This window comes from Desmodus rotundus, chromosome 7 (assembly GCF_022682495.2).
Source record: "Desmodus rotundus isolate HL8 chromosome 7, HLdesRot8A.1, whole genome shotgun sequence".
Taxonomy (NCBI): Eukaryota; Metazoa; Chordata; class Mammalia; order Chiroptera; family Phyllostomidae; genus Desmodus; species Desmodus rotundus.
The window spans coordinates 80,889,654-80,906,939 of NC_071393.1; the positions used below are offsets into that span (position 1 = coordinate 80,889,654).

Below are 17,286 nucleotides of genomic sequence, written 5' to 3' on the forward strand. Positions count from 1 at the left end.
TACTTTTGCCAAACCCTGTACATGATCAAAAAGGCAGATCTTATAGCTATATCAGAGTAAGAAAACAGAAATGCTATTTAAAATATTTAATTCCGTCTGAAAACCATCAATCACATAACTCTGAAATACGTTCCTGATGACAGTTCTGGTCCAAGTACAGTTTTATTGTTTGTTTATTCTTAGTAGCCTTTATAACTTCATGAGTAGTCTATCTACCAAACAAAATATTGGTACTGTAGGGCATTTCCTTTTTTTTCTATTGTATTAAATATTATGCCAAAGTAAACAACTGAGCTTGATATAGAAGTGTTAATAACTTGAATGACCTTATATCTGAGTTTTCATTTAAAGATGAATAATTAGCCTACATTGGACAACATGGTGTCCCGGCTTATCTGTCCCTTCAGCTTCTAGGCTACATACCTGGATGAACATCAGAGGGGATGAACACAAACTGCCTTGTCTACATAGCATACAATCTCTGCCAGCACTTCACTCCCCAGAAGACAGAGACTACGGACCTGTGTGTAAACAGATGGGAGCAGACCTACCTAGGCAAAGCTGAGACCACCTGTGCCTGATTATAAGTGCTCTCAACGTCCTCTGGAGGACAAGAATGCGCACTCGTGGGAGAGCGGTTATGCTGACTGTCTACCCTGCGTCTGCATGGTGTCTTGTGGTTGACCCTCGGGCGCACTTTCCTTCTGGGCAGGCCAGCAGTGGTTTCCACACGAGTCATTGGACTAGCTGAGGCAGTCTGGGCTTCTCTTCTGTCTGATCTCCATGCCAACAACCTAAGAGCTTGTTCTCTTTCATTTATTTCTTAATCCTTGCTAAAATCTAACTTGCTCCACACTCCAAAAAAAATAGGAGAACACATATTCTTGAGAAGGTTTTTTTTTTTTTTTTTTTTTTTTAGGATTCTATAATCTTCGGAGGCCTGAGAATGAAATAAATAGGATAAAGAGTTCAGCGTTTTTTCTCCTCACTAATTTCAGAATCCCATCGGGCTCCCTGATGGTTTACAAGATGAATGAAAAGCTTGCCGTTCAAAGTTCTCCACTGCGTTTCCAGCTGTCTCTTCTGACCTCCTCTATTCAGCCCATCATGTGCTTCTCAAACACAGCCTTTCTGACCAATCTGTGGCAAATTTCATCTACCCCAAAATGTGAGCATGTTATGAAATGTTTTATGCTTGTGATAAGTTTAGCACTAGCTTCTTAAGAAGACAGTGTTGGGGGCTTTCAGGTATTCCTCCGCCTCAGATTAATGACAACAGTCATCTGCACTGCCCGGCCCATACCCTAGCTGAGTGCTCTCCATAATGTCTTTAAATTGCTTGCTCAGTACTGCAGTCTTCTAAAACACTGGTTTCAGTTTATCTTCTACTATTGCAAAGATGTCTAGCACACTGTTTGTATATGCTAATTATTTTAAACAATAGTTCTAAAATCATATAAATATTCAAACTATCCAATTTACAATGTAGTAGGTAGGCCATTAGTAGAAGTATTAGTAGATTGAAATGTTACATACTCCAGTTTTTTCTGCTCAAAACTGCCATTTACAAGTGGTGTACTAAAATACACCGATGGGAAAGAAGTCTCTAAGTCAGGACCAAATTTAAAGATTTTGAAAGCAGTCACTGATAAAAATAAAACTTCTTTATACCTTCAACTCATAAGAAGAGCTTTTGCTAAAAGAGGCAATAAAATTAACTCATAAATGGCTTACAAATTTTTAAGTTAGACAAACTCCTGATCTTTCCTTGTCTTTAATTTTTTTTCATCCTCACCTGAGGACACACTTACTGATTTTATAGACAAGGAAAGGGAAGGAGAAAGAGAGGGAGAGAAACATTGATCACATGCCTTTCATATGCGTCTCAGGGACTGAACCTGCAACCCAGGGAATCAAACCAGTAGCCTTTTAGTTTACAGGACAATGCTCCAACCAACTGAGCCATATCAGCTAGGGCTCTTGTATTTAATTTTAACAAGGAGCTTTCTTTCTTTTATCTGGCTTTATAGGATCAATGCTACAGCTCATTCTGTGCCAAACTTGTAAAGATATAGATGTTGGGTCTCCCCGAGGGTAGGAAGTACCTCTTACTTATTTCTGTTCCAGGAACTCAGTACATCACAGTCATTCAATAAAAGGCATATTGGGTGACTTAGTAAATTAATTCATAAACAAACATGAAGGGAAATTTGTATGAGGAACCATTTATAATAGTCCTTCAAACACTTTAATGTGCATATGGTCCCTGAAGGATCTTGTTAAATGCTGGTTCTGCTTCAGCAGGTCTGGAGTGGGACCTGACATTTGCTTGTTGCATTTCCAACCGACAAACAGGCAATGTAGCTGCTGACCACACTAGTAAGCAGCAAGGACTTGGAGGCTGCCTCCTTATCCTTTCATTGCACCCAGCTCCACCTGAAACTTGCCTCGGTTTCTATGTCAATAGAAGAAAACCCAGTTCCCTAACTCTCAGATTTAAAAATTAACAGGCGATAATGATGAGGCAAAAAGGTAGTGGAATAGGACATTTCTGCAGGCACAGAAGCATCCTTTAAAATAATCTGAATGCTCACCAGATTTATGACATCGCCCTTTGAAGTAACAATATCTGGAATTAAGTGCAAAAGTCAGTGTGACCATATTAGCCTCTCCTGGCAAAGGTTATCGCAACTCCATTGAGCTCCTTCAAAGCAAGTCACTTACTTCACTTGTACGCCCCCCCTCCCAAGCTAGGACCATACCTCGGCACTCGGTCCGGGTGAGCGTGCTCTGGTAGCCGACTCGGCACTGACAGGTGTACGAGCCCTGGTTATTGATGCACTCTCCACCAGCACAAGGGTTTTTCTCACACTCATCAACATCTGAAAAACACAGCACGTGTTAGTAAAACATTCACTAGCAATAACTCGTAACTCTAAGACCATTTTATTGGTTTCCTGTACAGTTAAAACACTTTCCCTTTAAGAAGTAAACAGCCAAATGAAAGGATCTCTTTTTACCCCACTACAGCATTCCTCGTCACCAGCCACTTGAAGACGGACTGGTTGAGCAGTTAAAGTATATTATTTCCTTGTGTCATTTTTCAGAGAAAAATGCCAAACACATAGCAGCTCAACACTCCAGGCTAATAAACATTTTATCTTCCTTGAGTCTGGCCCAAAAGAATCAAACAGACTAACACTTGAAAAGTAGCTTCTGGTTAGGATTCTGAGTATCTCTTGAAGCTTGATTTTTCAGTTGAAACAAAAAGAAGTTTAACCACATCTCAGCATCACCTGCTGAATTCCACTGAGAACATTAGAAGAAAACATGAGGCCATTGCCCTGAAAAGGGCAATTCTCACACACCAGAGTCTTCCACCACCTACCTCCACCATGTACCCAGAATAGGCTCCCACTAGTTTTACAGTTACATAGAACTATCGATACACTTAGAGGTGAACTGGTTTATTTCCTCTACTTGCAAAGATGAGTGAGCTAATGCTTACAGAAGATAACCTACTTGGCCAAGGTCACATGCTTTAGTGGCAGGTGCAGGTCAGACCCCATTCTCTCCAACCCTGTGCTAGCTGTTCCCCCTTCTCCCAGCTCTGGATGAGGATTGAATGACTCTCCTATGTGCTGATAGAAGGGGCTTTCATACCATCAGGAAAATACAGAGCATGAGAAGCCAAGAACTACTTCTTTCTGCCTGATTCATAATTACAGAATTGGAATTTGAAACAGAACTAAGAGAGGAATTTATTTTAAAAAAATATTAGATGGCAATTGGGCGTTCTTATCCAATAAAATGAACTCATGAGACATTTCCGCCCTCCACTGGCTGAAATACCTTGTCAAATGTTTAAAGTTTCTCTCTTTAAGTTTTAATGACTAACTAGAGACAGTTGGTAAGTTAGCCATTTAAATTAGTAAAATGTACAAAGCTTTCATAACTTTGAGATACTTTTAATGCTTTGTTTTAATGGTCAGGCATTTGGTAAGATGAGACTTAAGTTAGAGTTCCCGGCAAAGATTTGAATGTATTTTACAATAAGAGTGGAAAGTTGCTATGGGAGGCTCAATAATGGCCCCCCAAATATGTTCATGTCCTAATCACCACAGCCTGTAAATATGCTGTATGGCAAAGGAGAGTTAAGGTTGCAGATGAAATCAGTGCTGCTAACCAGCAGACCTGAGATGGGAAGAGCTGGATCACACAGTCCACACCCATGGTAATCACACAGGTCCTTGAAAGTGGAGGGGGATTGGAAAAGCGAACCAGAGAGTTAGGGAGAGATCTGAAGATGCTACACTGCTGGCTTTGAAGGTGGAGGGAGAGCCCCCAGGGGAGGAACGCACACACTCTAGAAACTGGAAAAGGCAAAAAAATGGATTTTCTCAAGAGCATCCAAGAGGATCACAGCCCTATAACACCTTGACTTGAGCCCAGTAAAACCTGTGTTGGGCTTCTAACCTACAGAACTGTAAGGTAATAAATCTGTATTGTTTTATACGACTAAGTTTGAGGTGATGTGTTAATGGCAGGACAGGAAACTTCTATCGTCAAGGAATGGGACTGCAATAGCCTCTTGGGACCGACCTAGTGATCTGTGACGTACCAATGCACTCCCCGCGGAGGTCCAGCTGGAACCCTTTGTTGCACTCACACCGGTAGCTCCCAGGAGTCGGAATGCAGCGTCCATTTTGACAGAGGTAACGAAACAACTGACAGTAGTCAGTGACGTTGACTGGCAGCACCCCTAAAGAGTAACATTAAGACCCATTAAAATTATTTACAACTAGAGCATCTTTCATCAGCACTCAATCTGGTAATAGTGAGCAAGACTGGGTCATAAAGGAAGGGGGACACTCCTTGGGCAGAGGTTATCTGGTCCAATAAAGCAGACGTCCATTCCTGCCTGCAGCGCTCGCGTGTGCACTCTGGTGTACATGGCCACACAGCCCTTCTGCCTGCTCCTCCCTACCCCTATCTACACCTCACTCTCAGGATTCCAGGCTGGAGAAATCACATGGGCAATGAGTTACTGGCATTTACTTCCAAAACTGTTTTGTATGATATATAGCCCAAAGAATAATTTTATACCTCCTCTACAAATTCATCCTGTAAATCAGATTTAAATCTTTCCCAAAACTTGCTCACAGTGGACTGAAAACATCAATAACAAAGGACATTAATCTCTGGAAAATATGAAACCTCCCATTTTTCTCTAAGCAACAGGAATATCGAGAAAGTTTTTATACCACACTCTGGAAACTAAAATTTCATCTAAGATTTGGTAAACTTAATGACTAAGGCAGCATCAACAACAACAAAAAAGTTAACCTGACTAATGCAAGAAAAATTGCTAGATGACGGTCCAGTTCTTACTTGGTGGTTCCCGAGATGGATATGGGTATTCCACTGGTGGCCGAGGGACTGGAATTGGAGGTCCAGGAGGAAAGCCAGGAACAACAGGGTGAACTGGAGGAATGGGGCCAATGGGTGGGGGAGGATATACCGGTCTCTCGGGAATTATCATAGGGACAGAGCACAGCTTGTTGAAATCCTCTGGAAAAACACAACACAACAGAACACAGAAGCTGAGCTGTAGCATATGTCACTGATCCATGGAAGTCATCCTTACTTTTCAAAGAAATCTTCAAATAACACTGATCTTCAAACTGCATAGGTCAAATGAAGAAAAGGGAAAAAGCCAACTGATTTCATTCCCATCCCTAACACCTACAGCAGCAGCCATGCTGGAACAATAATTCAAAACCCAAAACAAACTCCCCAGGGTGTGTACCAATGCCCCTCCCAAGCCTAGGCAGTCTGTACTTATATCACAATTCATCTCAAGGAAGAATACGTAAATGCCATTTTCTCCATCTAGTCCCACCTGTGAATCCCACAGGACCCTAAGAGTACCCTGACAAGCCTGGATTTTATTTTACATGCAATGGAAAGCCACTGGAGGTCTTCAGCTGCCTTGGGACGTGATCAGACAAATGTTTTCAGAAGCTCATTCTTGCTAACATGTGGAGAATACATTGAGGGGCTCCAAGGCTGTTGCAGAACCAAGGACAAGATAACAGTAGCTGAACAGGGAGGCAGTGATGGAATTGGACAGAAGTGGACAAATGTGAAGCATATTTTTAAGATACATGGATACTGCTTGGTGCAGGAGTAAATGTCAGAGTGGGGAGGAGGGGGCCAGGGAATTGAGAATGACTTCTAATTTTCTGGTTGAACAATTGGGTAGATGCTGGCACAGATTACTGAGGAGAGGAAAGGCACAGTGGGGGTGGGTTTGGTGGGTGGAAGCTAGGTTCCATTTGAACAGACATTATATAGCATTTGGATGAGAGAGTGTGAAGCCTAGAGGATAAGTCAGGTTGGAGAGAGGTTTGGAGTTATCAGTAGAGAGGTGTTCTTTCAAGCCATGGGGGTAGATGAGCTCATCTCAGAAAGGTGTGGACAATGAGAAGGGAGGATGGAGACAGATCCCTAAGGAACACTTACCTGTAAAACACAACAAAGTGATGGTGGAGAGGAGGCTCATGGGGCGAAGAGGGGTTGGGGGTCAGCTGTTACTGCTGCATAATGATCCTCTCAACTAGGACACCCTGACTTATGATGATTCCTATTTTTCAAAACGCTAGGTCTTTATTAGCAGAAATCATCTTTAGATTTGTGACACAGCTTTTCCTGGGCTTCCCAAGAGGGGTTTTTAAATGGTACCCAGGTTTCCAGAGATGTATTTACTTAACTAATCTCTTTCACGTTTCTTGCAAATAGTAATATTTTGTCATAGTTACCTTCTATAAGTAAAATAACAATGAGATTTTTAATGAAGTTTTACTCTCGCCAGAATAATGATAATTTTATTATCACTGTCACACAGAGATTCTCCCATAGATACTTTCTATGTTAGTTTAATCCATTAATGGAAATTAGACCAATACCTTTCATTTCCTTATGAACTGAAATCTTACTTATTCTAGGACACCATGAAATGTCTTAATGAGGTGCATTCACAGTACAACCTTCCACTCTCAGTGTAGCCCTTAAATTGTGTCTTATATCACACATAAGAGGAATTCATTGACTATGTTGGATTTAATTGAATGCCAATTATATTAAGGGACTTTCCTTCTAAGCAATTAGCCTTTTTTTTTTTTAAGTCTTTTAGCATTTATCTAAAAGAAGTTGCATAGCTTATCATAGTATCTGCTAGTTAGGTGGGTATACTGCTTTAAGCATGCCATTAAATTCATCTTGCCCTCTCCAGGAAAGTATATCAAACTGGGTCCTGTACTCTTTCCTACTCTCTCCCACCGCATAACTTTCCACTGAGTCCCTTTATGTTCAGGATCAGCAACCCGGGGCAAATTTTGTTCTGCTGATGTCCATCTTTCCTATCTCCATTTAACCCAGAGGTAATACTGATTTTATTTTTTGAAGGGTTAAAAGCTGGCCAGTCTAAAATATTCCTGCCTGTATCATCACTCTCCATAAGAGGCCCAAGCTCTGTACCTCTGGTACTGGAACATTTGAGCAAGCAAACAAACCTACCTACCTGCAGATTAGTTTTCTCTATCAGCCTGCTTTGCCCTGGACCATTATCAGGTTGTATACCTTTCCGTGGTACAACTGGGAGAGCAGCTCCCTGCAGAGCTACCCGAGGATACCAGGGCTTCTGCCAAAATAGGTCTTCAGGCACCTAAACTGCTCTAGTGTTCCCTCTCCTCTATTTAAGGCCTCAACATAGGAAGACAGCCACATCAATGCTGCTGATTCCTAAGTTAACGTGTATATTTAAAAAGCAATTTTCCTGGTACCCAAGCCATATGTCTCAAGAGGGAGTCGTGTGTGTCTAAACAATGACCTACTAAGTGGTCCCCCTGGGGAGTGAAGGCAGGTGGGTTTTATTTTTAGGCCAGACAGTAAGCAAATCAAACAAAATATATGACTTGGTATATGTAAAAATATATTGAAAGATTTTATTGCTTCTTTAACCCACACATATAATTCTCAGCAATAAATAGAAATTTTATAGTAACATCTGCGAGCAATTACATAACCCCTGATAATGGGAAATGCACATTCTGTGAAGAGCAGGCTCTGAAGTATTTCATTAGCTCAGCATCATCCACCCTCACCTTTGTTTTCTCTCCTAAATTTCCCTGATTTAAACTCACTTTTCAGGAAGGGGACTGAGAAGGAAATATAATCTCAGTTTTTACTTAGAACTGGTGGGAAAGATGTCACTTGATAAATTGTTCACCTGAATACCTCCTATGAGTGAGGTTTCGCTAAGTACTGTGGAAGTGTTTTAAAAAATGCATGAGGAGAATGGGGCTACAATAATGAATGAGCCCTCCTCACAAGACTTATCAACTCGTGAAAACACAATCCTTGAGCACACAGACCCAAAGCAGAGCCCATGGGATTCGCACCACAGCACTGAGGAAAAAGGCGGTGTTTCCAGCTCGTTACCTCAGGGACTCGTGGATTAGGTCATGCTACCGGCCAAGAGGGCGAACGATGGGCGAGGGTGGCTGGGGTGGAGAAAAGGGAGTAAGGGCCTGAACTGGGAAGAAGGATAAAAAATAAAGAGCATTTGGGTTCAGAAATCCTGTGACTAGGTTCGAGGAAAGCTTGATCATAAAATTTAACTAGAATGTAAAGCTATTAAAAAGAATGCGAGTTAAAAGATGAACTGGGATCACATTTGGGGACTCTAAATGCTATGCTGGGTAGTAAAATTTTATTTTCAAGAAATAAAGTGACTTAGGCCAGTATATATGGCCTGAGAGCATCCTGGGAAAAAATTTTCTGGACATCTTTCCCTTCACTTTCCCCAGACATAATTTTTTTAATTTCAGATGAGTTATGCTTTGGGAAATGTATGTGGCAGCTGTGGATTTCATTGAGACCAGTTAGGAGGCTACCACGACAGACCAGGCAAGAAAAAATGGACATTACATGGAAATGAATATGACAGATTAAAAGAGATATTGTAAAAAAATCAACAGAAATTGGCGACTAGGAAAAGGAAAGTGTCAGATGTTAGGGAAGGAGGAAATGTGTATCCAGAGTAACTCACCCGAAAGGCTCTGGGAGAGTTGCGTTTTATCCTCCTGAGCATTTGAGGAAGACATGAAGGCCAAAAAAAATAGATGAGAATAAGAGGGAACAAGTACTTCCTGAAAATGTTGCTATTCAGCAGTCATAAGCAAGCTAGTGGAAAGCAGTACCTGAAAACAGTGTTACTTGTATGGACCTCTGCAGTTTCCCTATTCGTTATGCAGGGAAATTTCCCTAAATGTCGTCTCTTTTATTCTGGGGAATCTTACCTACCTGGATCCCCATTACATCTGCACCATGTACACAGCCATGAGGCATGTGGGGCTTAGCTGGGACACCCTGCAGGAAAGGGGAAGGGCTCTTACCCGTTGCTCTGATGGGACACATCTCGGGAGCGATGCTGATCCCTGGAGACCAGCATCGGCCCATGTCACAGCAGCACTGCATTTTGGTCATGGACTGTGGCAGCTGGTTAGAACAGCGCCCATTTGCCAGGGCCGTGTAACAGTATCCTGGGCGAACGTCTGAGAGAACAAAGAAACACACACATGTCACTGAGTTCAAACCTGTAACAACACTCCGCGGCCCCATCACCTCCACGCTTCACACTTGTGCGCTGGCAGAAGGAAGAGACGCTCCTGGCCCCTGGAAGGGAAGGTGCGTGCGCCGCTCAGGAACAAGGCTCTGTCAGAAATCCCTTCTTCGGCTCGCGCCTTTTGCCCCTGTGAGCTGGTGCACTTGGCCAAAGTCCCACATTCCAGTCCCAAGGTGGGCATGAATGATTACAACCATATGTGCCATAGGAAAAGAGAGACTAAGAAAATCACTGGTGGTGACAGTTAATTAGTTATAAAGACATGTCTCTCTCCTGAAGGGAGACAGTGTTGTCCTTGGTTTCCAACTACTTAATTCGAGCCACTTTAGGCAAATATTGATATAAATCTATTTTAAAATAACATTAAGTCTGTACTATAGTCTACATTTCTAAAAGATCTTTCTTATTTTTCAGACTGAAACTGTGAGTCAGACTTGTGAGATTTTTTTTTTTTTTAAAGAACGAGCCACTTTGTAGTCATATTCAATGCTTGTTAATCACGATTTCCTTTTGTCCTGGGGCCCTAACGGATTTTATAAGGCACTAATTATTTACAAGTTCAAAATGCATGCGATTCCAAGTTCTTAGCCCGATAGGAAACAATGGTTCTTGAAGAATTTTTTTTTTCCTTTGGCAGAAGGCATCATCTCAAAGCAACAGGAGAAGACATATTTCTTTCTATATATCACTTTTATTGGGTTACATCATGTCTGACTGTCATGACAACAATGACACACTGAAGTACAACTCTGGGCTCCAAAAAAGAGCCCGTGACACAGGAGGAGCCTAAGTGCTTCGCGGGCCTGGGAGGCAGCACCAGCAAGCAGAGGCGGTGAGCAGCCCCGTGAGCACCTCGCTCTGCCTCACACGCGTTAGATACGGTATGAGAGGGTGCGTCTCTCTTCGGGTACGCACATCGCTACACAGTGGATAGAAACTCAAGTTTTGAAATGTAAATAATATTTTAAATACACCTGTCCTTTAAGGGAATGTAAGTAGTAAATTCCTTTGTAAAGTGCAGACTTTTTTAATAGTCAAAAATCTACCTGCATGTTTCCTATGAGTCTAAATATTAAATATTAAGTTTGCCCAAAGAAAGTTATACCTATAATTGTTTTCATCTACACCCTTCTTAGGAACCCAAAGGCTTTAAACCTTAATGGTTGCAATAAATTAATAAAGTGAAATAAAATTAAAAAACAAGGCTAACTTAGAAACAGGTAAATTACTAACATCAAGTGAAGGAGGCTACAACAAAGCTAGACAAACTACAAAATTATGAGTCAGCTTTAAAGGACATAAGATTATTTCCAAAAAGTACTTCAAACCACTAGCAAGGATACATTTGCTTTCCAGAAACTTTTTGTGGTCCCAGTTCCTACACCTCTGGTCAGACTAACATTCTCAGCAAAGAGGCAGAACAAGTTTTTCTTCCAGCCTGGCCCAGGGTAAAAGCCAGGGGAGGGGATGCAGACAGGGTATGCTCTGTGAAGCCAAGAGTGGCACTTCCTCCTGAAGAAGGGGGAGAAACAGAATTTTCTACATACTAATTTGCTTTGCCATACTAATTTGCAAAGCCACTAATACTTTGTATATTCAGTGATTAGTAAATATTTGGGGCACAGAAACCAAAGGCTGTTAAGAATAGAAAGAGATGTTCAAAACTGGCTTATGTCCCAGCTTCCAATGAATTTGGTGGTCAAAACCCAGTATAAACACTTGACCAAAATGTGTGTGCGTTATTTTCAGCATGGGCTATCTTACAGAGCAAAGCTGGCACATACAACCGCCAACAGCAAACTCTTAATGGGCTAATGTCTATTGTTTGGCAAGTTAACTCTGACACTATTTTACTGCCCAGCTGGCTGACTTCGATGTTCAATCAGTGGGTCTGAGGCTCTTGATCAAATTGGTGAATGTTGAAAAAGTTATCAGCCATGTCTGGGTTGCCACAGTCCTTAATTTACAAATGGCACCTGCATATACCATGATCATTTTGCTCTATTTTTTTGAAGAAGGAGAGCCTTTGTTTAAAATGCACATTTATACAACTTAAAATTTTGAAGTAAACCTGTGGGCTAATACAATAGGTAAAGGAAAAGAAAAATCTGTGAAAACCAGGAAGTATTCGGAGGAGTTGACCTCTGACACAGCAGTCTGAAGTTCCCCATTCATCGGGCAGCCACACCGTGGTAAGTGGGAAGGAACCCACTCTGGGGCTGGATCACTTTGCATGGAGGGGAAGGGGCAGCTTAAGGATAACATGAAGACCTACAGGAGCCAAGGAAGAAGGATGTTAGGATTTGGAGGAGATACAGGGAGGCAGGGGGAACCATAGACAACACCATCTATTTTAAATCTTCCCTGGCCAAGGCAACTGGCAGAAAACGAATAGGAAACTTTCCTCCTTTCTCCCCTTCTGAAAAACTTGGCTCTTCCTCCCAGGACCCGGAAGTCACATTATATCAGAACAAATATATTATTATAAATAGTGTTTGCAGGTCATCCTAGCCTATCAATGGGCCTCTCCTATCCAGTCACTAACATCGTTGTGTCCAACCAGGGGCTAGGAGCAGTGAGGCGTAAACTAGGCACAGGACCCGGCAACTGATGTAATAGACACACTAGTAGGGAAAGACAACCCTATACAAAGCATTATGAAGTGACAAAGAATGATCACAGAACCCAAAATAAAATACAGTAATACTGCCAGAGCTTACAGGACGAAGGGGGCACTGGGGCTAAGGAGGTCTGGGAGTCTCGGAATGCAGTGACAGGAGGTAACAATTTCCTGCACAGAAGACATACATAAGGAAGTGCTACATACCACATCTCCATATGGGATTTTCTGTTGGTTAGATTTACTAATTCCAAACAACCAATTTACCAACAAACCTTGGATCTGTACATAAGTTGGAAATTATATGCATTTTCCTGCCAATAGGGATAATTTTGCAGGGGGCGGGGGCGGTGTCTCTCTGGTTTACCATGGCATAAAGTATTAGCATTAGCAAAGGCAGAAATGTCATCTGGATAATTTTATGTAATAAGTTGCTAATTATGGGTACAATAAAGTTCCAAAAATGGAGAAACAGCGCTCGCCTAGGGGTATGGCAAGAAAGAGTTACTGTATTGGGCTTCATCTGGGAGGAAGCAAGGGGAGGAGTCCAGACTGCGGAGGGAGGCCCGGGCTGGAAACCCAGCTCGCTCACTTATTAGTCACTGAAACAAATGGACCAAATTATTTACCTGGACTCTCGGAACCTCAGCTTCTTCCCATCTATGGCACTGTTGTGAACACTAAATCAGGTAATTCCCATAAAGTACTTCATACTGAGGAAGGGACCCGTAAATCTTAGTTCCCTCCCTGCTCCCTTTCTTCCGTAAAAAATTACAAAGTACGGGTATATTGTAAAAAGATAAGAATTTTTTTAATGTAAACAATCTGATATGTAAGTAGATTTTAATCATTTTAAAGTAGTTTGAGGCTCTTGTTGAAGGGGGAAAAAAATCTACCTATTATCTGACCAGGAAAGAACTTCTGATCCACCTCTCTGCTAACTAAGCACTTCCGCTGGAGGTCATTCACTAGCTGTGACAGTTTGGGTGGGGAAGGAGCGATATATTGTGCTCTCCATCCTCCACTGCAGTCCCGGTATCTACTGAGAGATCCTGGAAAACAGAGCAGTTTGGGCATCACCGTTGATTCTAAGGAAAGGTCAGATATCCTCCCTCACTAGTTATATTTATCCAAATGTCAACTGTAAGAGACTGCCCTCAGCTTTTATTATATGTGACTAAGTAAAAAGGAATTCAGAATTTCAAGTGCAATTTTGTTTTGGTCTGAAATCCATGGCCTGTGGTGAGGATGTGAAGCTGAGTGTCTTCAAAAATATGACCAGAAACATCAAAAGATTGCATTCACTTTTCTCCAAAGCCGAATGCCACAGGCTTCCTAGCTTTGTCCTCCTAATAAAGACTCGTGCATTTTGATACTCAGCAAGTACTTACTGAGCACCTACAACACGCAAGGAATTGTGCTGAGAACCACAGGGAGTGAAGGCCAGCAGTTCCTGGTCTTTAAGGAGAGCTTACAACATAACTAGGGAGATAAAAACATGCAGACCTAAAACTTCCCTATAAGGCCAATGATGAAAAACACGTCCTCAGGTAAGGGAGAAATTGCTTCCAGGTAAGCGGATCTGGGACATCTTCAGAGATAAGAGAACCTGAGAAGCGTGAAATGGGGCTGGAGTTGGGAAGAAGCGTATCCTGAGTGGTGGGTGCAACATGTATGATTACAGGCAGGAAGGAATGATATTTATTGAGTTGTACACTTGAACCTGTATGAATTTGCAAGCCAACGTCACCTCAATAAATTCAATAAAAACTTAAAAAAAAAAAAAAAGCAAATGGCCTGTTAGAGGGTGAGAAGCAGAGACTGTGCTGACAACTCAGCAAGGCTGGGAGGGGTGAGAGAGTGAAGCTTCTTAGCTCTTAGGCTGCACACTCTGGAACTTGAACTTCATTCTAGAATTGAAGAAAGTCTTAGCAATTGTTAAATCTGGCAGTTGTCAAGTCTGTTTTTTTAAACAACAGAACCCCTTATTTAATTTACATTTTTCGTGGAAGTTTAACATCAACCAGATAAAAGCAGAGTTGCCTGGAGGGTGTGGATGTGGGGGTTGGAGGGCAGGAGCCCCTTCTATGCAGCCTCCCCGCTTTCCTGACCCCTGTGTCTCCAACCCTAGCAGCTCTGGGAGGTCCACGGGACTGAAAACCACTAGTTTCCAAATCCTAATGGAAAACTACCAGAAGTTTCTGAGCAAGAGAGTTATTTAATCAAAGCACTATTTTAGGAAGATAAATCTGACAAGATAAATTATGGAGAAGCCAGGAAGCTGGGAGACTGATTAAAAGATTATAGCAAAACTTCAGACCTGAATTAACATAGGTCCCAGGAAAGGACTGAAGGTAGGGGTCAAAAGGGAGAGGAGTCAAGGATGGCTTCACGGTCTGAAGTTAACTCAGGGACTGAGGATATCCGTAGGGTCTCCTGGATCACCCCTCTTTATGGGAAGTACAAACCCCCAAACAGGTCCACAGGCTACCTCTGCACTGTCAGAGGGCACCTGACTGTTTAATAGATTTCCTTAAATGTACATTTTACATTAAGTGACAAATTACATGTCCCCCTCAACAGACTTGTTTAGAAAGATGTTCATTATGGAACTGATTTCCAGAAACCACACATGGTGCTTCTAATTAAACCTACCTATGCATTTGGTACCATCAGGGGAGGTGTAGAAACCGAGCGGACACTTGCAAAAGTAACTGCTGACTGTGTTTGTACATTCACCCCCATCACAGATTCCAGGAATGGTGCTGCATTCATCAATGTCTAGAACACAAAGAAGAGTTTCAATACTTGAAGAACACAATATAAAACTGTCATTTCAAGGATTCAGATATAACAATAGTCAAATCATGTCACCAGAAACAGCAATCTTTACAGAATAAAAGCTACAAATAAAATAGTGAATTCAAAGAGTGGATGCTTCTCCTCTAAACACAGACTTACCCAAGGAATTTACCAAATTCAAGTTATTAGAGCAAAATAAAAGGATCTTCCCCTTTAAAATCTAAAACTGTACTGTTGTTTCACCAAGTAACTATAGCATACTAACATTCCAAATGTCATTTATTGTAAAATTCTCTTTTCCCTTCCCTGTCCATGGTTTGCATTGAGTTAAGCTTCCCCCTATGTGATCTACATTCTGCACCAGTTCCTGCACTGCATTTCAATCTGACCTCCCCCCAAGCAGATACTAAATCCTACGGAGAAGACACATGGTCTGAGCGCTGACCAACACTTGGCCGAGCTGGCGCCCTGAGGGGCCCTCCGGCTGCCACACAGTGCTTTTCTGTGGGTTTGGCTGGAGAACTGCGGGGGCCACTGGGACACTGCACCCAGAGGGGCAGCATGAGCAGGCAGCCTCCAGCTCTCCCCTCGTCCCCGGACTGCCTGAGCTACGGGAGACATCTCACCCCAGGCTGCACCTTCCCCAGGAGCCCACACCCAACGACTGGTTGTGGATGAGAGCGGATGGTCTGTGCATCTCGCCCCATGGGGACAACTCTGAAAACCACTCCAGTTCCCCAACTGCCTGTGGGGTCGGCCAAGGCCATAGCTGAGATTAGCCTTCAGAGCCCGCGGCCACTTTGGAAAAATCTGATCATTTCCTTCAAGGAGAGATTTTCAAGAGCCAGAATCAGACACTGAGAGTTGTCAGTTGACGTGGCATTAGCAAGGGATGAGAAGGAGCTGAACACTTCCTGCTTAGGCTGCAGGTGAACGCAGGGCAGAGGGTATTGGCATGGCCTCATCTCTGACATAAGTGGGGCTCTCTGCACTGACCTAGGGAGAGGTGCGGTTTGACCCAGATCTCCTGCGAGTACTGCAATGGCCAGACTAACACCACTGGCATTCAGAAAGCCTTCAAGTTTAAAAATAAGAACATTTATTCTCCAGTTTAAGTATCGCTCTCTGCACTTACAAAGCTAAAGAGACTTCTAAGTGGACCAGGTTCAAGTATCTACTGACTCAAGTTCACCCTGTTAGTCAGAAAGGCAACAGTAACACTTTATATGCAGTTTAATATTTTTAAAAGCAAAATCCCCCTTCTTCCATGTTGGGTTACAGGCTAAACCAAACAATGTCTCACTGCCTACATTGGAGCCAATGAGAACAAACGGCATTGTCATTGTGAAGCCGTACAATGGTAAAGGTGCATACTCTATTCCCACAGGTATGTATTTCACTGGAGCTGGTGGAAGTCCAGCAGAGAAACAGCCAAGGACAGAGCCGAAGGTTCCAGAACTGGCATAACACCTCAAGGCATATTTGAAGCCACTTCTTTAACTTGGATCCTTCTGTACTTACCAGCCACACTCATACTCATAAGCAACAAAAAGCCAAACAAGTATATCAAAGAGCGTAGAGGATTTAACAATTTCATTTAAGGGCAGAGGAGGATATAACTTAACACATAGGTATTAAGAAGAATGTACCTTTCCCAAAGTGTCCCTAAAAGTTAATGTCTAAGTCATATAATATCTATTAAAGATCCTGTAGGGAGACAGTGTCTATTAGAAGAAATATTTTTCTACCTGTTAGTATAAATGGCTGCCACCATTCCTAGCACACGTCAATATCCAAAGAGGTTAAATGACAGCATGTGTCAGAAAAAAAGTTGTTTAACAAACGGAGCTAATTTGGCAGGATGGACACGTGCTGGCCAGGTCAGAGTCGGGCCTTTCCTGAAGAAGAACCACCACCACAACAATAACGATGGGGTGATGTGTATTGAATGCCAGCTGTTGTCTAAGTGCTCTGTGACTGTCAACCCATCTCATTCTCACTGTGGAGTTATGATCACAGGACCCGATTTCTATAATTCCAGTGCCCAGGAGGCCTTCGTGGGTAAAACTGGCAGAGTAAAACCCCGACTTGAGCAAAGAGGCTCATTTATAAAGTGACGTTAAACCCAAGTCTCCACTGCTGAAGCAGGGCAGGGGGTAGGGGACAGGCTTTCTAG

The 17,286-nt window shown here is 42.4% G+C and overlaps 1 protein-coding gene across 2 annotated transcripts in view; it reads right to left on the minus strand.

Moving 5' to 3' along the window:
• Positions 1 to 17,286, minus strand: part of FBN1 (fibrillin 1) — a 225,546-nt gene that overhangs the window by 99,031 nt on the left and 109,229 nt on the right. For both annotated transcript variants that reach the window (XM_053928326.1, XM_024567296.3), the window contains exons 9-13: positions 14,964 to 15,089; positions 9,459 to 9,617; positions 5,392 to 5,571; positions 4,622 to 4,762; positions 2,763 to 2,882 (exon numbers count right to left, since the gene is read on the minus strand). In XM_053928326.1, the coding sequence (XP_053784301.1) occupies positions 2,763 to 2,882; positions 4,622 to 4,762; positions 5,392 to 5,571; positions 9,459 to 9,617; positions 14,964 to 15,089 (726 nt within the window). The remainder of the gene's footprint in view (positions 1 to 2,762; positions 2,883 to 4,621; positions 4,763 to 5,391; positions 5,572 to 9,458; positions 9,618 to 14,963; positions 15,090 to 17,286) is intronic.